General features: G+C 43.2%; 1 protein-coding gene across 1 annotated transcript; it reads left to right on the top strand.

The window, feature by feature from the left end:
* Positions 1-24,708, top strand: ANP32B (acidic nuclear phosphoprotein 32 family member B). Its single transcript, XM_026013225.2, has 7 exons — positions 1-427; positions 10,187-10,336; positions 13,831-13,953; positions 19,297-19,486; positions 21,895-22,019; positions 23,223-23,292; positions 24,247-24,708. Exons 1-7 carry the CDS (start codon positions 374-376, stop codon positions 24,312-24,314), a joined length of 780 nt encoding a protein of 259 aa, XP_025869010.1. The 5' UTR covers positions 1-373; the 3' UTR covers positions 24,315-24,708.
* Positions 24,709-25,646: the final 938 nt, after the last annotated feature.

The following is a 25,646-nucleotide window of genomic DNA, read 5'->3' as shown; positions in this document are numbered from 1 at the left end:
GTCCTTGGTGCAGCCGCGGATGCCGAGCCGAGCAGCGCCGCGCGGGGCCGAGTGGAGCCGAGCAGCCGCCCGCGCCGCGTCGCCGGTTTAAGCGCAGTGCGGGGCCGCGGCCGGGGGCGGCGGTAGTGAGACCAGCGCTGCGCTCCAGCCCCCTTTTCCCTCCATGGTTTCTCTCCGCTCCCGTGAGTAACTTGGCTCCGGGGGCTCCGCTCGCCAGCCCGCACGCCGCCGCCGCCCGCCGCCCGGGACCGCGCCGCCCGCCGCCGCCGCCAGCAGACCCTTCCGACGGCCCTCGCTGCGCAGGCCGGGACGCCTCTCCCCCCTCCGCCCCCGCCGCGGAAAGTTAAGTTTGAAGAGGGGGGAAGAGGGGAACATGGACATGAAGAGGAGGATCCACCTGGAGCTGAGGAACCGGACCCCGGCCGCTGTAAGCACAGCCCCCGTCGGGCGCCCTCTCCCCCCCATGACTTGCATGTAATGGTGGCCACCTGCGGGGCCCGGGCCGCGGGTTCGCCGGCCCCGGCTCGGGGAAGGGCGCAGCTCGCGGGCTCGGACGGGGAAGGCGGGCGGGCGGGCGGGCGGGCGTGGAGGGGGGAGCGAGCGCGCGGGGATTAACTCTTTGGCGCCCGCGGGGCCCCGCGGCCGTCCGGGGAAGGCGGTGGGCTGGGGGACGGCAAACTTTGAGCTCCTCGCCCGCCGGGGTCCGCTCCCGAGGAGCGCGTGTGCGTGCGGCCGGCGGCGAGGGCGGGAGGAGGGGTTGTGTAACGCTGGGAGCCATGTTTGCAGCCTCCCGGGATGCGCCGCCGGGCGGAGGCCGCGCCTGCCGAGGAGCCGCGCGGCCGGCCGGGGCTGGGCCCGCCGGGGCTCCGCGCGCCCCGGGCCGGCCGGGGAAGGGGCTCGGGCGGGGCGGGGCCTCCCCCGGGCGGGCCTCGCGGTGGGCGGCGGGCGGTGGGCGCCGGGCGCGCCGAGGGCCGCGGCCGTGGGGGCTCGGGCGGGCCGCCGGCCTCACAGGGGGGCGAGGAGCCCCCTCGCGCGCCCGGGGGCTCGGGCGGGCGCGGCCTGGCGCGCGCCGGGCGGGGGAGGGGCGAGCCGGCGGCGGAGGTGGCGCAACCGCCGCCCCTCCCGAGGCCAAGTTTGAAAAAAGGACGCGCTTCCCGCCATTTTTCAAGCCTAAAAATAAAACTTTCTCCCCCGTTTCTGTCGCTCCGCTCTCGCCCTCCGGGCCTTCCCCACTGCCGGCCTCCCGGGGCGCGGGGGGCGCGGGGGCCCCGGTCGGCCCAGGCCAGCCGTGGCGGCGGCGGCGGCGGCGGCGGCGGCGGCCGCTTCGCTTTCCCTCCGCGCCGTGGCGGCGGAGCCCGGGGCCCCTGCCCGGAGTCTGGCCCCTCGGTGTGGGCGGGCTGCGGCTCCTCGCGCCAGCCGGGGCGCGCCACGGCCCGACACAGCGCCATGTTGGCGGGCGCGCGTCTCCCTCCGCCGCGTAGGCCGGCCCGCGGCGGGTTCGGCGCCCGCCTCGCCGGGGCTCGGCTCGCACTGGCGGGAGCCGCGACTCCTCCGACTCGACTCCTCTCGGGCGCGCTACCGTCCCCCCTCCCCCCTTCTTAAAAGGGCAACGCCAGGCGGCCGCCTCCGCCCGGGCCAGGCGCCGCGGGGACGGGCGGGCCTCGGCCGGGCTCGCGGGCCGCGCGGCCTCGGCGCCTCTGCCCCCGCACGTGCTCCGGGGAGGCGGCCCTCGCCGCCGCGGCTGCGTGAGCGGCGGGCGGGCCTTTGAGAATCGCCTCTTTCTTCCCCACCCCTGCCCTCCCGGCGGCCGGGCGCGGGGCCGTGTGCGGCCAGACCCGGGCCCCGGGCGAGCGGGAAGCCGACCTCCCCGCCCGCGGCCGAGCGCGGGGCGCGCCTCGAGCCGTCAGGTAGCCGTGGGGAGCGAGCGGCCGACCCGGGGGACCGGTCAGCCGGCGTTCGCCGGGCGTCCCCGCGAGTGGGGGGCGGGGCCGCGCGGCGCGCCCGGGGAGGGCCCGAGGGGTGGGCGTCTCCTCGTGGCCGCCCGGGGCCTGGGGGGCGGGGGGTTGACCACGGCCGCCCCCTCCGTCCACAGTCAGACATTTTGTGTGGGCCACGTGCTCGGGTCCTGGACGGTCTGAGCCGCTTTCGCTCCCTGGAACTTGACGAACCGGGCTCTCGTCTGGAGGAGTTGCTGGTCTCAGGCCTTCGCATTGCTGCTCCGTGGCTGCGAGTCCATACATAGGACGGAGAGTACATTTAGCCGAGATTTCCCCCCAACGCGTGCGCGTGGATCCCCGGAGCACTTTAAAATCTAGTATTTGAATTCTTTGTGCGCAGACTAAAGTTACTGGTGAAGCAGTCGGTAAGGGCAGTGTTGTTCCCTCTTGGGAAGTACGACTGGGCAGATGTTCCCCTGACATGGACTTTTTTCACACACGGAGTAACCAGTGTATTTTGAAGAATACGTAAATACCCGGGGCAGGTGTTAACTTTTCAAGTAACCAACTTTGGCCTTACGCTCTTGCCCAAGGTCAGTCGTGTGATTGTTTCATTAACATTACATTAAAAGTCGGTTTGTCAGTTGCAGCATCCACGTTTTAAGTGCTCAAAAGCTGCAGGTGACTAGTGGCTACTGTTACTGGACAGCGCTAGCCTACAGCAATCCACTGGTTTGTAAAATAAATATTTGAGTACCAGCAGTATGGCAGGGCCTGGAAAAGCAGGGTAAACGAGATAGCAGCCTCTGCCGTCCTGGAGCCTCAGAGCCCGGTGGTACCTCTTGCACGGGCACACTTGAGGGGCCCTGGAGAGCGTCTTGGTAGCCTGCTAAGGTTGGGGGACAGGAAAAGAAAGCCTCCCCTAGGGACCCTGAGGAGGAGACTGAGACAGCAAAAGTTAGGTTCTTAAGAGAGGAAAGCTTTGATCTTAAAACCAAAGGCTTTCAGGGAAAAAATGCTGTAGATTTTGAAGGACATTCTAAAAGTTAATCATGGTTTTGCACAAGAGTCATCTTTGAGGCGAATGAAATTTGGAAGAAGAATCCTTTATAACCAAACTCAGTCATGTGGCACCTTATGTTGTGGCCCCAGCTGTAGAGAATAGGCTTGGCCTCTTGAGATCTTGCAGACTTTTATCATTTGGGAGGAGAAAACCTTTTCTTCACTGAATGTACAGTTATAATATGGACAGGAGGCATACATGCATCCCGTGGTTGATTTTAATGCCATCAAGTGAGAACTAAGTGTCTGAGGAGGGTAGAGGTTTCATCACAAGTGTTTTTTGTAATTCTTTTTTCTTAGGACCAGTAGGCTTATATTGTGTGTGTGAGAGTGTATGTGTAGCTTTTTTGTTTTTATTTTGAGGTTTGAAGATGACCCTGGTAGCACTTCTACCTTTTTTGTGTTCCTTGGTCAGGGTATAGGAAACTAGGATAATAGGTTCATTCCACCTATTACTATATCCCTATTCCTTGTTTTATTTATTTTTTTGAAAGATTTTGTTTATTCATGAGAGAGAGAGAGGCAGAGACATAGGCAGAGGGAGAAGCAGACTCCATGCAGGGAACCTGATGTGGGATTCGATCCTGGGACTTTAGGATCACACCCTGAGCTGAAGGCAGGTGCTTAACCGCTGAGCCACCCAGGCATCCCCATTATTCCTTGTTTTGTTTTTTGTTTGTTTTAAGATTTTATTCATTCATGAGAGACCCAGAGAGAGAGAGGCAGAGACACCAGTAGAGGGAGAAGCAGGGTCCAAGCAGGGAGCCTGACGTGGGACTCAGTCCCAGGACTCCAGGATCACGGCCTGAGCCAAAGGCAGATGCTCAACCGCTGAGCCACCCAGGCGTCCCTATTCCTTGCTTTAAACACAGGTATGGGGGGGATCCCTGGGTGGCTCAGCGGTTTTGCGCCTGCCTTTGGCCCAGGGCGCGCGATCCTGGGGTCCCGAGATCGAGTCCTGCCTCAGGCTCCCGGCATGGAGCCTGTTGCTCCCTCTGCCTGTGTCTCTGCCTGCCTCTCTCTCTCTCTCTCTCTCTCTCTCTCTCTCTCTCTCCCCCCCCCATCATAAATAAAAATAAATCTTTAAAAAAATAAAAAAATAAACACAAGTATGCACATTTAAGAGGGGACTTACAAACAAATGTATAATTCAGGTTTTTTTCCAAGCCCAAAACAGCTCTTCATATCAGGTGTGTTCTCATGGTGGAAAAATGCCTAAGATGGCATTTAAAAACCTACGAAAAGAATGGGATCACCATTTAAAAATATAGGCCAGGTTAAGAAATATTTCATACAAAATATTGTTAGTTACTTCACTGAGAACAAATTGTGCAGTGCTAGAAAATACCATATATACCACAGAAATTGGTGATATTTTCAGATGTGAAATGAGATACTGACCGAATAGTGAGATATAATTTAGTTATATTCCAAAATGGGAAAAATACCTGTTCTTTATGCGAGGCTATCATCCTTCCATTGCACCAAACATGGCCCTCTATTGTGAGAACCTCAACAACTTAGGCTGTCTAGGGACAGCTAGACTTGATGTTTGCTGTTCGAGTTTTCCATTCAAAGTTAGAAAGCCAGGCAGTTCCTGTGGTTCAGTGGATGCCTCTGTGGGACTCTGGTGGGCTGTGTGTAAAGACCAGGCACTCCTCACCCATAAATAAAGAGTAGTCCTAGGAGACACTTTTCTCTTTCCCCTACTTTACATCTTTAAAATTTTTTTCAGCACAATGGGATTTTCTCATTGGTTGCATAGCAACTAATTGTTTTTATTTTATAAGTATTATATCTAAATTGAGGAAAAATTAGGTACAGATAAGCCAAAAATAGCAGATAAAGATAAAATAGGATGGGGGTGCGTGCATGTTTGAGATTTCTACCTAGGCATTCAGGTATATAGTCTATGGTCTCTTCTAAATAAAAGAATTGATAACTCAGAATGGTCTATAATTCCTCCATACATTCCCGCCCCCTTTACAGCAGTTATAACTGTTAAAATTGGGGAAGATTACCCAACTAGTTCCAGCCAGTTAGATAAAATTGATTTGAGTAGCCAGGGGAGTAGGAAGTGAGAGCAAATTGGAGAGGATGAAAGAAAAATTGCTTGATTTTTTTTTCTTCTTTCTCTGTGGCCCCTAACACCAATCACCATAACCTGACTGCAGTATAGGTTAGATTTTTCAGTTACAAAGTGGTAGAAAATAGAACTGCTTTTCTGATGGGTGCAGAAAACAAAAATAAGAGCTAAATGGGAAATAATAATAGTTTTTAAGTATTTATCTTGAATTCATGCTTTAAAAAAATCTAGTTTAATTGGGAAATGAAGGATGAGTAAATTTGGTCTCTAAAGTTAAACTATCTTTCTTCAAGCAGAAGGCCAGTTAACTTTATCTTGGAACAAATGGCTCCCTGACTTGTACACACAAATGTACAAATGCCTGCCCAACCTCACCTCCTTAGATAGTAGCTTTGGGAGGATTTGGAACATAAGGAGAAACGGACCATTTTTTCTTGATTAGAATCTCTCATTTACTCTGGGTCTAGATTGGGAGGCTATGGGATTATTAACCACCACCCCCCCCCCCCCCCCCAGCTCCCTGCCCACAGTTCTTGCCGCTGCAAGCTAGTCTGGGTCCTTCCATAGTAAGGAATAGGGCAGAGAAGGCTTAGTTTACTCAAATGCTGCTGACACAGTTCCCTGAGAGCAGACCTTTCACTATACTTCTATTAAGAATTTTATTTATTTATTTTAATTTATTTTTTATTGGTCTTCAATTTGCCAACATCTAGAATAATACCCAGTGCTCATCCCATCGAGTGCCCCCCTCAGTGCTGTCACCCAGTCACCCCCACCCCCCCCACCCACCCCCACCCCCCGCCTACCTCCCTTTCTACTACCCCTTGTTCATTTCTCAGAGTTAGGAGTCTCTCATGTTCTGTCTCCCTCTCTGATTTTTCCCACTCACGTTTTCTCCTTTCCCCTTTATTCCCTTTCAGTATTTTTTTTATATTCCCCAAGTGAATGAGACCATATAATGTTTGTTTAGATGGGCTAGAAGAAGGCTGTTGAGTGTTGGCTTTCCAGACCTGTTGTCCCTGGCTGGGCACAGCCTCAAGTAGAACCCTGTGGTCTCTGCTTTCTTCAGTAATTCCTACTCTGCTCTCTGCATATTCCCCAGTGGCTTGTCCTATTACTGTGCCTCTGGCACTCTGTTCTGGGGGTACATATACGTTTCTTTATTGCTACTTCAGTCTTCCTGGAAAAGTCCAGGGGCATGCCTTCTCTGCTGAGCCATACAATCCTCTGCCCATCTCATCCCAGTAAATTGTTATCTTCTACTCATAGAGAAACTTTATAAAGGTCTCAGGTGTGCATTCCCCAAACTCTTACTCTTCCACTTATAAACCCACCTGCACCAGTATCCATCCTGGCCTTCTCAACAGGAGGAGTTCCCTACCTCCAACAAGAGTAGAATGATCGTTGTAGGTGAACATCAACTTTTTAAATGTGACAATCTGTATTTTTTTATGGCTTGTCTTTTTTGTCCCATGTTTCTTGGGGGTTGCTTATTTTTTTGTCAGGGTTAAAACCGTATCCTCAAGAAAAAAATAAATGCAAATACCTAAAATTTCCACATATCAAGAAAGGTCACACAAATAACAGAACGGTTGGTTGCTAATTTAAATAAAGAACTTGGAACTCAATAATAGAGACTCAAATGTCTATTTTTTCATCTAGCAATAGGTTGTGAGAAAGAATCCTGATTACAGAGGAAATTTTACATAAAAAGATATGGCATTATTTATAAAAGGGAAAATGGGAAATACATTCCAACAGGGAGGATTTTAATTTATATGTACATACTTAATTTCTTTAGCCATTAAAAAATATTAGGAGTTAGAGTATACTAATAGTTTTAGCTCACCTGTATTTGAAATATACAAAAAAAGACTGAATTAATATACCAAAATATTAAGTGACAAGTATTTCTTATTGATTTGATAATGCTTGTGATCAGAAAGTGGTTCTCTTTTTATCCAAACTTTCTATTGCTGCATCTGCTCAGTCCCCTGCAATCCTGACAGAAACCTGTAGGCAGTACTCTGACAAGCCTAGGACCAGTTTTCATCATTGAACAATTATGAAAGCTCTTTCTCATATTGGTATAGTGGTGACTAAAACAGACATGACCTTGTCTGTCATAAAGCTTGAAGTCTAGTGGTGACTTTTAAAATGTGTATTCTTTTAATAGATTAATATTATCATCATTGTAATGCTAAATAAGGCTATATAGGAAGGTCTCCTAGCCACTCACTTTCTCTTCCTGAGAGATTTTCTGTACATATGAGAAAGTGAATGTGTGGTCTATACATAAATAGAACATCCATTCTGCATATTTTTGTCCCACAGTGTATCCTGGAAATGAGTCCTGTGTTGATGGGCTTTGAAATTGTTTTCTAATTTTTTCAGTCCTTTTCTCAGTAACTTCTTGTGCCTTATTTCAGAAGCCTTTACAGGTGTTGGAAACCAGTGCTTCGCCATTGGTACCACTCCTTAATTCTTCTCGAGTCGTCTTTGTGCATTCCCCAAGGTTCTGTCCTTGGTCCTCTTTTTAGGGAATCCATCCTTTCCACTCTTGTTTCTGCCCTGATTATACCAAATACAGAACTGCCGACCCTCCTCCGCACTCCAGACCACATCCTGTTTTCTGGGGATACTTGCACCCGAACATCCCGAGGGAACCTCAGCTAAGTATCCCTCATGGTATTCATTTCATCTGCCCCTCAGAAAGCTGTTCCCTACACATTTCCATGTAGCCACATGGCTCCTATTTCTCTAAGCCAGACCTCAGTTCCCCTCCATTTCCACACCCAGCAACTAAACCTGCAGTTTTGAACCATTTGACATCTTTTTTCCTTCCCAGTTTCTTCCTCTTGATTCCTATTCTGCTGTTTGGTTCAGCAAACCTGTTTTAACTCACATTTGAATCTTTATGGTAGTTTTTGATGACCCTAGTTAGAGTGGAATTTTACCAGTTGGAAGAAATATCCAAGAGGTGATTTCACCCAGTGAGCTGGGAGGCAATATGGCTAACTCTGATCCCTCTTTACTTGGGTTTTGGAATATTAGCGTCATTCTGTATAATAATTTGGATTCTCTGTCAGATAAAATCATAGAAAATCCCCCAAACCAAATGAGAACATTTTAGTTGAATTTCTGTATTAGATGTGTGGGCAATCACAGTTGACTTTATTTTTATGGTTGGTTGGTTTTACTTTTTTCTTTTTTAAAATACAAAAGGAATACATGCTTATGAAAAGCTCAGCACAAATATGAATTAACGGCAGAGGTCCCTGTCATTCCCCTTCTCCCTTTCCCCAGAGGTTCCTTTTTTAGCATATAGTACGGTTCAGGTGCTACTCCTCTGCAGCTCCACGCAGTGGATACTGTTACCTCCACAGATAAAGAGCTGAGGCACAGAGAGGTTAAGTGACTTTTCTGAGGTAACACAGGTTGTAAGTGGCAGAGCCAGGATATGATGTCAGGCATCTGTTTCTAGAGCTCACTTCTCACTTGACACCTTAACTTTCAGATGTGCTGTTTGCCCCAGAAAGGGGGAAAATGGCAGAGGGGTGTAAAGAAACCTGGAATGAAGTAAAAGATGTATTTGGCCTACATGCATCCTAACTAAAACCAAGGCTTAGGAGAAGGAAGTAGACAGGGTAGTGAGAAGTAGTAAAGAAGCAAGTGAGAAGTTGTGGTGTTGTGGGTATCACTGACTCTAAATCTGTTTCCTTCTCTGTAAATGGGGGGAGGGTGTGGTGGTGTGAAGAATACTAAGTTCTCCATAAATGATAGCAATTACTAGAGTAGTATCCTTGGATTTTACATGGGAGGATGAAGGTATTATTAGCTCATAGTCTCAGTTTAGAAATATGAGCATCTCCCATATACATGCTTGATTAATGCTGCTTCGCGTGGTAGATTGACTGCAAGAGTGCTTTTGGCCGTTAAAGCTAATTTGCATCACTGTTAAGTGACCAAAATGTGCTTTAAAAGTTGGAAGTTTCAGAGTCAACCACAGAACAAGAATGGAAGTAGGTATTATTATGGTAGTTACTCACGCAGTAGATTGTTTATTAATTAGTATTTAGGGATGCCTGGGTGGCTCAGCGGTTGAGTATCTACCTTCCGATCAGGGCATGATCCCAGTCTGGGGATCGAGTCTTGCGTCAGGCTGCCTGTGAGGAGCCTGCTTCTCTTCTCTGCCTATGTCTCTGCCTCTCTGTCATGAATAAATAAGATAAAATCTTTTAAAAAAAAAATCAGTATTTAAAATCATGGGGTACCTGGCAGGCTCAGTCTGTAAAACATGTGACTCCATCTGGGGGTTGGGAGTTCAAGCCCCATGCTGAGTGTAGAACTTTAAAATAATAAATAAAAATAAATAAAATCTTCAGATGTGATTGCCTTGAATGGATTGGAAGTCTGAATTTCAGGACCCACAAAGAGATTTTATGGCCTGAAAAGGGAACCTAATTTAATGTCTAATAGTTTTCTTTCCTGAAAATACCTTTCTCACATGTAACCCAAATTGATCTTTGAGTTAAGGCCTCTTGCATCTTGACCCTTTCTAATTGTCAAGAGAATCTTAGTAAAGATTAATAAAACCACAAGTGGAAATGTATAGTGCAGAAACATGTTGCCAAAAATCTCTTAGGGATTTGATAGGTAAAGTAAAGATTTCCTCTTTTCCTTGTGTCAGTCCCCTGGGCCTTAAGGGAGACTCAGCACAGGGTTGGGGGATGGGGGAAGCTTCTCTGCATTTATAGTTAAAGCTGCCTCTTGGGCTTTAACAGATTTGGGAAAAAATAGGAGGATATAGTTTCTTCACTTATTTTAAGGATTGTAGTTCTGTCTCTGGGAAGTAAAGAGTTTAAATCTTTATTTATACCTTGGTGTAACATTCTATCCTTGGTATCTATTAGTGTATTGTTACTAAAGGCTTTATCATTTTTCATTTATTTATAACTGTGATCTAGGTCTAAGTAGAGACTGTCCCTGTATGTGGGTGTTTTTGCTGGATGTTTATGATTGTAGTTTTTGCTATGTTCTTTGTTTTATGTATGTTTTTGAAAGTTTGTCTTTTTCTTTTTTTCCCCATTGTCATCCATAGGTTCGAGAACTTGTCCTGGATAATTGCAAATCAAATGATGGGAAAATTGAGGGCTTAACAGCTGAATTTGTGAACTTAGAGTTCCTCAGTTTAATAAATGTAGGCTTGATTTCCGTTTCAAATCTCCCCAAACTACCTAAATTGAAAAAGGTAAGTACTTTTTCTTGAGCAATAAACGAGAGAACATTCTGAGAAGGGAAACATACATGATTTTACCCCTAAGGAAGAAGTTAGTGTAGCAGAAAACACATAGCCTTTGGACCCGGGCATACCTGGGATTGAATTCCAGCCTCACCAGTTCTCTGATGGGTGATCTTATGCAGGTTACTTAATCTCTCTAAGGCTCAGTTTCCTCACCCGTAAACTGGTGATACCACCCAACCTTACAGAATTGCTGTGATGTTTAGAAATAATGCATGTATGCTCAATAAATAGTGGTTATGAAGAATTTTTTTTGTGAATAAGCTATTACTTATTGATTGCTATACACTGTTTATAATGTTAGCTAGGTTTTCTCCTTTAGTATGCTCTGGTTTAGGAACTGCAGGTGTCTCTCACTCTCCATGTTTTATGTTTGTTGATTAAGGGTGAGTTTCAATAAAGAATTTGCAGATTTGTAGTCTATGATAATTCAGACCCATTGTGTAATTTTAAATGACTAGAAAGTTAAAATGTATTGTGACTGCAAGAATTCATTGTAACAAAGCTGCTGTATTTCCCTATCTTAGCTGATGGCTCATTGTTAGCATTTTATTGGTCTAATTATAAACCAATTACTATCCACCTGCCCCTCTCCAACTGCCAATTTTAAAAAACACTCAAGAAAGATGTTTTCTCATCTCCTTGTACTTGTAACTGTCTCGAAGCTCCAGAATGCCAAAACTGGAAGAAGCTTTGCTCTTCCAGCCTTATCCCTTATTTTATAGGCACAGTAATAGATGCAGAAAGGTACGGTAGTTTGCCTAAAGCAACCTACAAAAGAGGTTAGTACTGTAGCAAAAACTAGAACCCTTATCTCCTGTTTCCTAAATGAATGCCTTTTCTATTACATAATAAAAAATATGTGTAAGTATTGCAAACTTTTCTACTGTTTTGATATTCCCTTTCTTAGGGAATTTAAGCAAAACTTTTATCCAAAGGTATACATAGAAATCTATAATCAGATTTAGGCAAAATGCAGGTAGGCTGTTCCAGTAGCTTGCTTAAGTCCTGAGAGGAAATTGTTTTGGGTTAAGTACATGAATTAAAAACGATAAGCTGTTTTTACTTATTTGCCTTATTTAGGCAAGAAATGCTCAGGCAGTCCTTATGAGTTTCAGGTAACTTAGCTTCCTATCAGAAAGAATAATCCTGTTATATTTTAAATTGATAAATTATTCCTTTCTGCTAAGCAGCTACTTTAGAGGTTCAGGTGTAATCCGTTTATATTTACATGGGTTATTTGTGACACCGGGAGCTCTGATTAGCCCATTAAACAACAGTTGACTTTAAACAACGGATGACTTTCTAGCTTGTATCTGCATAAACTTGATGCTAGTATGATCCTACTGTGTATTTTGTGTTCTGTTTTCCTAGTATCCTGATAGATTTCCTTGATTTGCTGTGGTCTGTGTACTATCAGACTTATTCAGAGGAGAAGTGGATCAGTGACCCTCTATATAGAGGCTTTATCAAATCCTTCTGAAGTCTTGTTAATCACTTGTAGAGTTAGGGAGGAGTGATCTACAAATCAGACTTAAAAGGCAGATAAGACATGCTCACAACTGATACAAACTTTCTTCCTACCCTGAGCACAGATTGTTTTTTAATAAGAAACAGTTTCTGAATGAAATTTTGGTGTGTAAATGTCACAGGTTTCCTAAATTTACACATACGATTTCATTTCACAATGCCACTAAGTGCTTCGGCAGATTGCCTTTTATCTCTACTCGTGTTGAAAGGATACGAATATTACATATGTGTGATATTCTAACCAACCAAGGGAAGTGGTCTCTGTTTCTGTTTTAATTTACTAAAATCTCAAGAAAGCTAAAACGGGAGTCTTTGTTGATTATAGACTCGTATTTTTTTTTTTTTTTAATGAGGATTATTTATTAGCGTGAGCCTGAGCAGAGGGAGGGGCGGGGCATCGGGAGAGGGAAAAGCAGACTCCCTCCTGAGAAGGGGGCCCACTTCAGGACTCGATTCTGGGACCATGATCTGAGCCAAAGGCATACACTTAACCGACTGAGCCACCCAGGTGCCCCCTAGACTTGTATTTATAAATCTAGAATGGGACTAGATAATTTGGAATATGCTATGGGAAGGAAAAAATGTTGTGAAATGATGCATTTCCTCTGAAATATTTAGTAACACCTTAAGTAGGAGACCTGAGTTTTTTAAACTCATTCTTTCAACAAATATTCAAGTTTTTAAAAGTGCTTCTGTTTTGCATCATGTAGTTCATTTCACTGCATACCAAAGACTAAAAATTACATGAAATTTTCATGCTATTCCAAGTACATAGCATAGTGGGAAGGGTGAATTCTTTTGAAGCTAGCCTGCCTGGCTTCAAGTCCTTGGTCACTCTGTAACTGTAACTGGTCACTCTGCAACTGTGTGATCTAGGGTAGGTTATAGAGTTATAGTTCATTTTCCTCATCCGTAAATGCAGATAATCTATCTACTCCACAGGGTTATCGCAAGAGCCGATAAGCTCATATATTTCAAGTGCTTCAAACAGTGCCCCGCACTTACGGCCTGTGTAAGAGTTAGATGCGGTTGCCATTGTGCTGGTACTTAAACTAGAGAATTGAAACCAGTTGTGCGGCCTGAGTTTTCTCATCTGCAAAATGAAGAGCTTGAATTATATGCTCTCAACTGTCTAATTTTTCCAGGCTCCAATTTCTTTCACTTCAGATTCGAATTCCATGGTGAAGTCTCATTCCTTCATTGGCACACCACTTACTGTGCTACTTGACCTGCCGCTAAGAAATTAGAGTAGGTTCTTATAAAGGCTAGTGCCGGCTTTTTGCAAGAAGTGGCCCCCTCCGGGGAGTTGGTTTCAGCAACCCTGAAGCTATTGCCCCACTCAGTTTCCTGAGGTCATGGAGCTTCTTTAAGGGCTTGTTTTGGGACCCATGCCACTCCTATAGCCTTCAGAGCGACACTCCCGGGTGGTTTCCAGGTATAGAACCTTACGATGTGTCAACTCTACAGAACCAGATTAGGTTTCAAGTGGGCATAGTGAGCTTTGCTTGGCACGCGGGATAAGCTGCTTAGAATGCACAGACCATTTACCCTTCCTGGCAGGTATAGACTATTGGAACTTCTCAAAGAATTCTAATTTGCTTTGACCCACTTTTTAGGTTAGAAAATGGATTCACTGATGTTAGGGGCCAGATCTTGAGCAAACTATTATAATTAGCAGCTGGTTAAGGAAATGAAGCTCTTCTTATCCATCCTGTTTCTCCTCCTCTCCTAAAATGTTCTTAGGACCTGTAGACTACTTATCTGGATTTAATCAAACGAAATGAACAAACATGCCCTAATAGGAACAGAGTTTATTTGATCTTGATAAGTATTTAAGAGCTAGATTTGCTACTTACAATGCCTTAATGATGTGTTTCTCTGTGTGTATTTGTATGTTGTATATTCTCTTGCAGCTTGAGCTCAGTGACAATAGAATCTTTGGAGGTCTGGACATGTTAGCAGAAAAACTTCCAAATCTTACACATTTAAACTTAAGTGGAAATAAACTGAAAGATATCAGCACCTTGGAACCTTTGGTAAGTAAGTGATAACTTGGAAACCAGGGCTTATTGGTCATTTTCATTTTCATATTTCTTTATAGTGAGGGAAATGTTTGGAAATAATAATCAAGAAGGTGGTTGTTATTATAATACTTGTAGAAATTTTAAAGATCAGGGCATCTCTAGTTACGTGTTCCTGTGGCTTTGCTCTCCCTGCCTGATACTGTAGTGGTTTCCTTCAAAGGGGAATTCTTTTCTTTTTTTTTTTTCCTTTTTAAGTTTCATATATTCACCAAAGACTTAAACATTTATCTTATTTTTTCCCCCCTCAAACTGGCCAGGCAATTCTATACTTTTATAGAAAAAGCTATTCATACTGGATGGCATATCTGAATTATAGATGAATTATAATCATATATGAATTATAGTCCAAGGACAGCTCCAATAAGTTTAGGTCTTCCGATTGATCTTGTGCCCCAGCTAGATCACTGTTGCCTTAAGTTTGCATGGGAACCCCAGAATCCTTAGTCTTCCTACTGGGATAAGCTATAAAAAGTTAAGTGCCAGTTGGGTTACAGGCTTACTGTGTGACCTTGGGCAAATTGCTTCTTCTCTCTGGGCCTCAGTTTCCTCACTTATGAAGCAGGGAGGATAATAAGCTCTGCCTTTCTTAGGAGTTCTGAGACTAAAATAAAGTAATGTGCTTAACTTAATTTATAAGTTGGGAAGCCTGTGCTAATGGGGGTACAGTCCGCGTGTAAGCTGTAGGGCAGAAGAGAGCTGGATGGAGAGGTTAATATAAGGTATGGAGCAGCTTCACAGGCTCTTCTGTGTAGCTGCCACCTGGAAAGTACTATGAATTCAAGATTGTTAAGTGACTGATTTCTCTAAATGTGACATTCTGTAAATTTGGCATTGAGACCGAATTCCATTTTGATAAGGCGAATGGAACTCCCAACTTGTTTCATACTATCCAAGGAAGCCTATGGGTTTTCTCTGTTTTTACGTATATATAAAGTCAGTGTTTCCATTTAATTCATCTTGTAAACATATTGGGGAGGGTTATACAAGCAGATAGGAACTGTCTCAGGGTCCAGAAGAGCAAAACCCAAGAGGATAGGCATTTTTTCTACTATATCTATTCTGATGTCACAGTACATTAAAATATCTGGATTTCACCTAACTTGTACAGAATGCTGTTGATATTTCAAGGGAAGATAGAGTTAATTTGTGACTTCTTTTAACAAAGAGGATTTCCTGCCAGAACTATAGCATCTTTACCCCCAATTAATAATTAAGGCTCTGCTCCAATGTAGGTTAAATTGCCTTTTATCAAGTCCCTTTATTTATATATTTCATTAAGTGGGCTACATTTTAGCTCCTATTTCTCGAATTCTGGGAGTCTCTCAACTTTGCATCTTGTATTTGCCCCTTTTTTGGATTATAGGTACATCCAGATACTTGGGCTCCTTCCTTTTTGCTAGTTCTTTTCCTCTAAACCAATCCTTGTTTCCAATGTTTAAGTAAACATTTGAGTTTTGCTGTTTTTAAGGACATTAACATTTGCCGATTGTATACTCCTATAACCCAGACTGTCCCCTTTTTAGAGATGAGGAAACCAAGTTCAGAGAGCTTAAATAATTACTCAGTGGCCACAGAAAAAATTATAAAGTTGAGATTCAAATCCAACTCTACCATTCTTTCCACTGCTTTTGGGACCTGTTCTTTTACCTACATATGTATTCCATACCCAAATTGACATTAAACTGGAAATTCCAAAAGGAGCACTAAATTAAGTGCTGGTGTCTCCCAGTTAGACAGGCTACTTTGAGCCTTTCTTTATTGTTTAGATATCAATGGTAGGCCTATTGATTCAGGGTCACCGTGAGCCTAACAACCCCTTTTTTCCTGAACAGAGTGTCATGCAGTACCTTCCCATGTGGGATCACTGGCCTGTTGCCTAATTCTCATGGCAACTCAAGTCTTCTTTGATGCTTTACCCAGAAGCCTTTGTCAGTGTCCTAGCGCACAGAGGCAGAGCAGAAGCAAACGTTGTATGGGAGTTGTTTCCTTGGGCATTCCTGACCTGGTCCATGATGTATGAGAGCTCTTTGGTAGCTGTGAAAGTCTTGGTCCCCCAGGACAGTGAGAATGGGAAATAATCATTGTTGTATTTACCAGTTTTGGAGGATCTGCTGTGTACCATACACTGTAGTAGATGCTTTATGTATTCTGTTTCATTAGTAATCCTCAAAAAACATTTCTACAAAGAGAAAAGAAATAACATGGCCCTCATTTTACTCACGAGGAAGCTGAGGCTTGGGAGAGTCTGAATCCCTTGTCCAGAGTCACACACTTAGCTAGCCGGTGACATAGCCACAATGCTGCATACCCAGGGCCATCTAGAAAAGCCTGAGCTCCCACCGTTCTCCTGAACTTACTGTTCAGGTGCCTGAGAGTGTTAGGTAGGTCTCCTGAAGTTGTCTCTTGGAATAAAATAAAACTGTAGGAGAAGGTGAAGTGGGGGGAATGTTGGGTCCATTTTGTCTTCTGAAAGTATTCTTCAGTGGGAACAACACCATCCTCATCCTCATTAACCACGTACATTTTGAACACCGTCTACTTTGAGCCCAGTTCTTAAAGTCAATGCAATGATGTGAATGCCTCTGCTTGCTACAGGGACATTAATCGAGAGACAAAGAAGGCATCAATTCAAACTTCCTTGGACACCTTTTTTAAGAGACCTGGGCCATCCAAACCATCCCCCAAAGCCCTTCTAAATTCTAAGAAGGCAAGCAAAATTATTGTTAATAAAATGTTTAATGTTTATTATGGCTAGCCTATTAGTTTTAGGCCAAATTTCTGGTATGGTAGAATTCTGATTTTTGGGGGTGTTTTTGGTTTTGATTTTTTTTTGTTGTTTTTTTTTTTTTTCTTTTTTTTTTAAAGCAGTATTTACACATTACATTGGGATCCTAATAATCTGTGGGTAGTATATTTTGGGCCTTAAAGCACAATTTTATTACTATAAACAATTCTAGAGTACTACAATTACTTGGAATTTTGTTGTTTATTTGCTTTCACTTCGTTTTCTAGCAAACTGTTTGGCATGTTTGAATTATTCATAATGGGTCCTTTCCTCAAGAGGTAGCCAAAAATGTCACAGATTCGTGGAGTTTCAAAAATAGGTGGGCATTGGAGGCCCTGTGGCCTGGAACTATAGGAGGGGCCTGAGGCACTGTAAAGCTTGAAGGATCGGGGGTTGTATGCATTTTTGTGCATCCATTCCTAGGGAATAATTTTGAGAAGTAAATGGCTCATTCCCTTGAGTGAAGAATTTTTAGACTTCGGGAAAGCTGCCTAAATTTACTTGTGGTCATATTTTAGCTGGTATAGAGTCAACCTTTTTGGGAAGAGAAAAGAGTTCCCAGTGTGCCAGCTAGTTGTCTGGGGTGGTGTTTCAACATTTTCTCCCTCTTTGGCAAGAAGGCCTACCTGGGCAGCTGGAGGTCAGGGCCTGCCCAGTAGGGAACTAATCTGAAAGCAACACAACATAAAAGCAGCTCTCCCTGTGATTAGAAGGGCTGGGGACAGCTTTCTTAAGACCTCAGGAGACTAACTTACATAAGCACATTATTTGATCCACAAACTCTTGGATCATTGTACATTGGTGTTTTGAGGAGTGCATTTGCCTGTTGCCATAACCCTGCTCTGTGTTCCCTGCCTGCCTCTCTGTTCCCAAGGGCTGCTCAGTGAAAATAAAACAAGTGGTGGGAACCTCTTCTTTGACCAGGAAGATGGAGATCCTCTAAGTGCAGGGGTCAGCAGCCCTTCTTCTACAGGGCCAGATGATAAGATCCTATAGGCTTTATAGGCCATACAGTCTGTCAGTGCTGCCAATATTCTAGGGCAAGATATTCTACGGAGCACATAAACAAATGAAGTGGCTATGTTACAATAAAACTTACTTTACAAAAACAGGCAGTGGACCAGGATGGGCCAATTATATTTTGTCAAGCCTTGCTTTAGGGTGAAGATTTTTAAATCATTTTGTAACTCTTTATAATCACTAAGATACCTCAATCCTGAAGGCAAGGTTTTTTTCATCTGCATTTCTTCCTGGGTCCTTATGAATGTTAAAATAGTTTTCCCAGTAAAGCATCAAAGCCTTTAAACAATTATTTTTTTGCGACTTACTTCATGTGGAGAGCCTCTTAATTTTTTGTTTCAGTCTTGATATCTCAAGACTTGAATACCAAGCCTTTTCTCCTGATTCAGAACCCTTAAAAGTGACATTTATGAAGCTATATGCCCTCCAGGCTCATTGACCTTTTTCTAGAGGGCACCAGGCTACATATTGATGTTTTATGTTTGCTTTTTTAAGCACTTGCCCCTCTTTTTCCTAAGAGGGTCTGCTGTTACTTCCTGCTGCTCTCTCCTACTTGCTTGTAATATACTACTATCTCTGTCCTCCCAATGTCTCCCTTCACCCTTAGTGACAACTTACTAGAGTTTGATTGAAATACTAGTACGTGGTTGTAAAAGCAAATGAATCTGAGTAAAATACATGGACATTTTCTTATCCACTTTGTTACTCAGAAAACTTTCCTCAGCCCAAGCTTTCAGATCTCAACTATGTTGTGTTTTGTATTTTAGATAGATTAAACCAAAGTTCTAAACAAATGAGGTATTGCGGCAAAATTTCAGGGTATGGTAAAATCAGAAGAGTTTTACATCAGAAAGGTCCCAAATTTAAAAAGAGTATTGTTTGTCTCCTTCTGAAGTTTCAACTCTGCATGCCCCTTCCTTTTCCCCAGTCTGTACCAATCCTCTCTTCCTGGAGAATAACTGTATCACTACACTTCTTACTTTATTATATGCCATTCTCTAGTGTTTCACACCTATGTCTTTGAATAGAAATCTCAAGTACCTCAAGATTGAATTGATTAATTGACTGAATTTTTTTCCCCCATCTGGCCACCCCAGAGCATTGAAGACCAGTTCTTTTGGCCATTTGATTACTTGAATGTTAAAACTTAGTTTTGAACTAAATTTATTAAAACTCTGTTTGATTTGTCTCATATTGTGAAAAGATCCAGTTTGGTATTTTCCAAATTCATTTTTCTTAAAACTACTTACTAATATTGCTGGAAAAGGATAGTTCTCTGAGAAGGTAAATGCAGAAGGTAGATTGTATAAGCTAAATCTAGTGGCCTACTATATAGTTTGCAAAGGACTTGAAATGTTTTCCTGTGTCTAAAGCTGAGTTGGTAGCAGCTAAATGAATACAGTGCCTAGAATTTTACATCTTCAGGAGATGGGTTTTGTTGCTGGTGTTCCTTTGATTTAGAAAGTATGTTTCTTGATCCTTTTCTTCAGAAAAAGTTGGAATACCTGAAAAGCCTGGATTTGTTTAACTGTGAGGTTACTAATCTGAATGACTACCGAGAGAGTGTCTTCAAGCTCCTGCCCCAACTGACCTACCTGGATGGCTATGACCGAGAGGATCGGGAAGCCCCTGACTCAGATGCCGAAGTGGATGGTGTGGATGAAGAAGAGGAGGATGAAGGTGAGTCGGTGTAACATCCAGTGAACTTAATTTCTGCCTATCAAAGGTCATGATAGAGATCCCTGGGTGGCGCAGCGGTTTAGCGCCTGCGTTTGGCCCAGGGTGTGATCCTGGAGACCCGGGATCGAATCCCACATCAGGCTCCCGGTGCATGGAGCCTGCTTCTCCCTCTGCCTGTGTCTCTGCCCCCCCCCCCCCCCCTCTCTCTCTCTCTCTCTCTCTCTCTCTCTGACTATCATAAATAAATAAAAAATTAAAAAATAAAAAAACTTTCCTCTTAAAAAAAAAAAAAAAAGGTCATGATAAAGCTATTGAATGTTTTTGTCATTGAAAAAAATAATATCCATGCGTGTAGGCATTTCCATTAAATTTGGAGCTAGGACCTCTGTTTAATTTTAATAAATTCTTAGAACATTGAAGCCTTCAAATGATTCCACATAAAAATGGTTAGTTAATTAGTCTTGATTTTGGAGGCTGTGTGCCCTAACACACTGAAATATTTGTAGTTTTACAGTTTACTAAAAGGACTATCATCTTGTGTCTCCCTGCCATGTTCGTTGCTCCCTTTTCTTGGTTACTGTCTGACTTAATTCTTAGAAACTCTGCTTTGTCAACACTTCCAGATCGCATGTCCCAGTGCCCAGAAGCTAGTAGGTTAGGTTCCTGTGTGTGAAAGCACCTCCTTGCTTACCTCTTTCGTCGTCTTTTACTCTCTGTTATCCTTGTCTCTTTCAACTATGCTATGTTCCTCTTGGGTAGGAACGGTCTTTTTCATCTTTATTCACAAGGCCGAGCACTTCATAGATAACTAGGGATCTGTCTGTTAGAGCCAAATGTAAATAAAATAGCTTTCTTTACTGATGGGCTTGTGCTTTTTCCTTGCACCATGACTCACTGTCTCTGAGCCACTCAGATAAAGAGTTTCTTGCCTCTCCAGTGGCTTAAAGGAAGCAGAGTGATCAGCTTTCACATAAGTCAGCATGAAGAAAAGTTACTCCTAACATTCCTGATGTTGCTGGACTTTATGGTCTTGCTGTATTTTTTTTAAAGATTTTTAAAAATTTATTTATGATAGACATAGAGAGAGGCAGAGACATTATTTTAAATGTCTTTTCTTTAAAGATAAAAAAAAAACCAAATGGTCAAGAAAAGTTGAGGAAAACATTAGGCAGCTTGGGTGCTGTTAAGGTGTAATACTCTGGCAGCATCTTTGCAGATTTATGGCAGATTTGAGATGGTAAAAAATGATGGGATGTAGGATGGTAAAGTGGACACAGACTAGGATGTCTCAATTTGTTTCAGATGTTCACATCACTTACTCCCTTCACTGAAGGTTCTCAGTTATTCCCGAAAACACTCTTTTATCTATTTAAGTTTGCCTTAAACAGGTTGAATGGCCATGTATGCAGGAGCCTGTAAGGAAATTCCTTGGAGGGTGGAGAGCAGCTCAGTCAGGCAACAAATTTGAGCATTTTTTATGTGCCAAGCACCATGGAATATAATTTTGAAAAGAAAACCCAGACATGGCGCACGTCCTCTTGGTGTTTACGGTCTACTGAGAAATGTTACATAAGCACAAGTGAGTAAAGCCTGTGATAATGGAGAAGTGTCAGGTGCTCATGTGAGAGCATATTAGGAGACCTGGCAAGTCTGCCTGAGGAAGTGACGTTAAGCTGAGAACCAAAGGTTTGAATCCGTGTTAGCCAAGGGAGAAGAAAGGGAAGAATGCGCAGAGGCTAGGAAGTAGGGCAGCGCTGCAGGCTCCCAGAGCAGGAGAGGTAAGAACTGCTTGTCTCTGGCCCTGCACCAGGAGGTGGAATAGAGACATGGGTGCAGGTGACACAGCCAGCCCCTTTCTCCACCCACTCTGACCCTCCCATCACAGGCTGCTTACCACTGTTTGTCAGGTTCCCCCTCTGGCTTGTGGCTTTGTGGCTTTGTGGCAGTACCCTTACCTCAGAGAAGGAGCTCTTTGTCATTTATTTGGTGGGTAGGGGGTGTGGTAACTTTTTGCTGTGGAAAATTTCAGACAAAGATAGAAATAATGTAAAATTAACTTTCATGTTCTCATCGTTGAGCTTCAACAATTACTGGTTTTATACGTGCCCAACCCCTACCGACGCCCCCTTTCCTTATCTTGAAGCAAATTCCAGAGATTCTACCCTTTCATCAGGAACTGTTGCAGTGCACAGCTAGTCCATCAGTACTCTTGGCCTCCAGATGTAAAGGGACCCTGGTGGACGAAGGGACTGAGTTGCAACCAGCTGGGAGGACAGGGACAAGTGCAGTGCCTGGGTTTCCCAGGCATTGATGTAGCTCAACATTTGTCCGGCTACCAACTGAAAGCGCCCTGGCACTTTACCAGGTGTGCCTTCAGGGTTACTTAATGAATTCCTTTGGACTTGCAGAAGGAGAAGATGAGGAGGATGAGGAAGATGAGGATGGTGAGGAGGAAGAGTTTGATGATGAAGAGGATGAAGATGAAGATGAAGATGTAGAAGGGGAAGAGGATGAAGACGAAGTCAGTGGAGAGGTTGGTGCAAATGTGTTTGCAGCTCTGTTTCCTATTTGTAGTTGAAAATGTGGAAGTTTTTTTTTTTTTTTAAGAAAAAGTAAAGGCTTCTGATGAAAATAGTAAACTTGTAAATAGACTAATAACAGTCTGATTGGTTTCGTTTTTGTCCACCTTTTAGTAAATTCTAAGTAGAGTGCTTACAGGGTGCTAATTAGACATGGTACTTGGCTCTGCAGGTAAAGTTTTGACCTTTTAACTTATTGGAAAGAAGTAATGAATTGAGTGTAGTGTCATTTCCATAGGGTGAGAAAACTGGAAATGTTGAGAACTGGTGGTATGTCTGTCCCTTGGTTGTGTTGAAGGGAAGGGTATGTTTACCAAGCCTGAACTTGTTCTCGTATGTTCAGCTCAATTCAGTAAATACATCTTATGCCTGCTGTTTTAAAGAGTTGAGGACGCAGAGTTAAACAACGTGGTCCTGCCTTGAAAGAGCAAGTAGTCTAGTTTATGGGCCACCCAGTGATACAATATCTATGAGGAGCTGAATGCCGTAGAAGGACAGGAGAAAGGAGTGACTTGATTTTGACAAACCTCAAGGAAATTGTCTGAACAGGCAAAGAAAATAAGATATCATCAAAAAGCACATTGCTTTGTAGTCGGAAAAAACTAAGGCTGAGCAGTTTGTGTAATCTCACAGGTAATAAATCAAGTTCCTAAAAGAATATTTTTGTAAGAATGGGAATATAGAAATTCTGTTTTGAAATTCAAGGTTTTAAAATCACTTCTCGAATTATCCATTATAAATAGTATGCTAATTAAACATGTCTGACAAAATGCTTACTTCTGAAAAGCAGTTTTTTGTTTTTAATTTATCTATTTGACAGCACAAGTGGGGTGGGGGGGACGAGGAGAGGGAGGAAGCAAGTTTCCTGCTGAGCACAAAACCAGATATGGGGCTTGATTCCCTGGACCCTGAGATGACCTAAGCTGAAGGCAGACACTTCACCAGCTCAGCCACCCAGATGACCCTGAAAAGCAGTTTTTAAAGAAAATCTTAATTTAAGCTTATTCAGAAAAATGAACAGATTTCAGGACATTAGATAAAGATAATATTAAAAGTTTTCTCCTTGATGAATTGTTAAATTTTTTGGCAAATTATCTTTTTCTCTGTACTTCTCACCTTGGCAAATTAAGCTAATAGAGCTGTTTACTATTCTTTAGGAAGAAGAATTTGGACATGATGGAGAGGTTGATGAAGATGAAGACGATGAGGATGAAGATGAAGATGAAGGTGGGTATGATGTACGCACTTAGGTCCTCCTCAGTTAAAAACACAAGAAAATGTTAATTTAGATTGTGAAACTACAGAGAACAAAAAATTCTCTTTGCCCTGGTGGCTTTCACGGTGGCTTATGTAGCACTGTCAGTGCACCTATGCTGGCCCAGATTTCCTGCTCTTCAGTGACTGATAATGCCTCTGTGCAGGTGGGAGGCCACCCACAGTCCCACACTTGGAGTATGTTCTTAGACCCCATCATTTGGGTTACTTCCAGATATGAGATTTCTGGTTTTGGAATTCTTTCACTAAAGTCTAAAATAACTAGATCATAACTTTTGCAGAATGTATAAATAGCACCTTTACAACTTTATTACTGTTATTTCTTAAGTTCCCTACCACAGGTAAAACCAGTGAAACCTCTATTTATTTATTACTCATTGGAAGTATAGATTCTCACACCTGGGCGGGTTTTAGAGTACCAGATTATTTGCTTTGCTTTCCATTGGTTCCTGCTTTCTCAGCGTCTGTTCTCTGTGCCACGCATTGAACTAAATTTGCACTGAAGGTAGGGTTCAGTACCTGCCTTCAGGGAGCTTTTTGGAACATCCTGCAGTTTAGGTAATTTCATTGACATAGCCATGAATTTTTACTAGTTGGGGAAAAAACCTTTTGAGTTAATATTCATTTGCTACAATTTGAGTCAACTTAAAGACAGCAAATTAAAATGGAGAAAACTGGGTTAACTTTGCTATCATTTGAGATGCTACGGTGCATTTTGACTTTCGTTCAATGGTCTCTATGCTTTTTTAGTTAATACCTCTTAAAATCGGCAACCTCCAATCTAATCAAGATTACAATTTTTTAAGTCTCCCAACCATCAGAAGTTCATTGTTGTTACCTCTGTTAGCAGTAACTTAGGCAAATACCTTTCCAGTTGTCTCAAAGTGAATTTTTGTTGTTGTGCAGAGGAGGAAGAAAGTGGGAAAGGTGAAAAGAGGAAGAGAGAAACAGACGATGAAGGAGAAGATGATTAAAACCCCAAATAACTTGCAAAGAAAGAACTGTTCAGTATTGGTTGGACTGCTCATATGGATTTGGTAGCTGTTTAAAAAAAAAAAAAAAAAAAAGGTAGCTGTGATACAAACCCCAGGACACCCACCCACCCAAAGAGCCAAAGAATAGTTCCTGTGACATTCCACCTTCCTCTATTTAGCCCCTCTTGGAAATTCACCACCAAGCTTGGGGACTTCACCCCACAAAATTGTAAGCGTTGTTAGGTTTTCGTGTCAGACTTGCTGTAGCGTGGAGAGTTGTGATTGGTGAGCCAGCCATCTGTGGCTTCCAGTTACACCGAGACTGTAACAGCATTTTTACTTTCTGTACAACAAAGAAGCTTTGTAAATAAAATCTTAACATTTTGGGTCTGTTTTTTCATGCTTTTCTTTTCTTTTTAATGAAATTTTTTTACATTAGGACATTTTATGTGTCAACTGCCAAAAAAGTATTTTTAAGAATTTAAGTGAAATAAACACGTTCCTCTTTGGTAAAGCCTAGTTGTATGCTTACATTTTTAAATTAGACTTTAATTGTAAGCTCATGTGAAAACACTAAAGAACTGGTTTCTATGACATTTTTATATTAATGGTTGTTGAGGGGAAATGCACAAGTATGTAGGATCTTTGGACACTTAAATCTGATTCTCCTCCTTTCTCTACTGTGGGAGTAGGCTTTTTAAAACGTTTGAAATTCCGTGCTGTAGAGCCCCTGAAAGCCAGGAAAATTGTTAGACTAAAGTAATAGATGAATTAAGAAAAAATAGGACAGTATAAAGGAAAAACATTAACACTGGTTTCTGGGAGATCCTAATTCTAATTCTGCCTCTGCCACTGATTTCCTGTGTGACCTTGTGTTGACCTCTGCATCACCTCCCAATCTGTAAAATTGAGGGGGTGTGACCAAATGGCTTCTGAAGTCTCTTGTAGCACTGATGGTCTGTGACCCTCCATGACAGGAAGGTCTGAAGAAAAAAATGGGCTTTGCATCAAGGCTGAAACATGTAGGGTTTGACTGACAAGTGAACAGAGTATGGTTTGTTATCAAGACAGGCGTGCTAAGGAGGAATGACATGTGAAAAGCCTTGCCAAGGAAGCGGGTAGGCACTGCCCAAGGTCAGCTCGGCTTTTCCAGAAGATGGAAATTTTCTCTATTCTTAAGGGGATTTGGGGGAGGGGTAAGATGTTCTGCAGTTTGTGTGTTCAGTGGCTCAACCATTTAATAGATGTGTGACTTTGTTAATATTTTTTATAGTAGAAGATTTAAGGATTGTTTTAGTAAATCTTCTATGCATAAAAGTAGTGTTAAAGATT

This window comes from Vulpes vulpes, chromosome 12, assembly GCF_048418805.1.
Source record: "Vulpes vulpes isolate BD-2025 chromosome 12, VulVul3, whole genome shotgun sequence".
Taxonomy (NCBI): Eukaryota; Metazoa; Chordata; class Mammalia; order Carnivora; family Canidae; genus Vulpes; species Vulpes vulpes.
The sequence above is the reverse complement of the archived record's forward strand: the minus strand, read 5'-3'. Positions and strand labels throughout refer to the sequence as shown.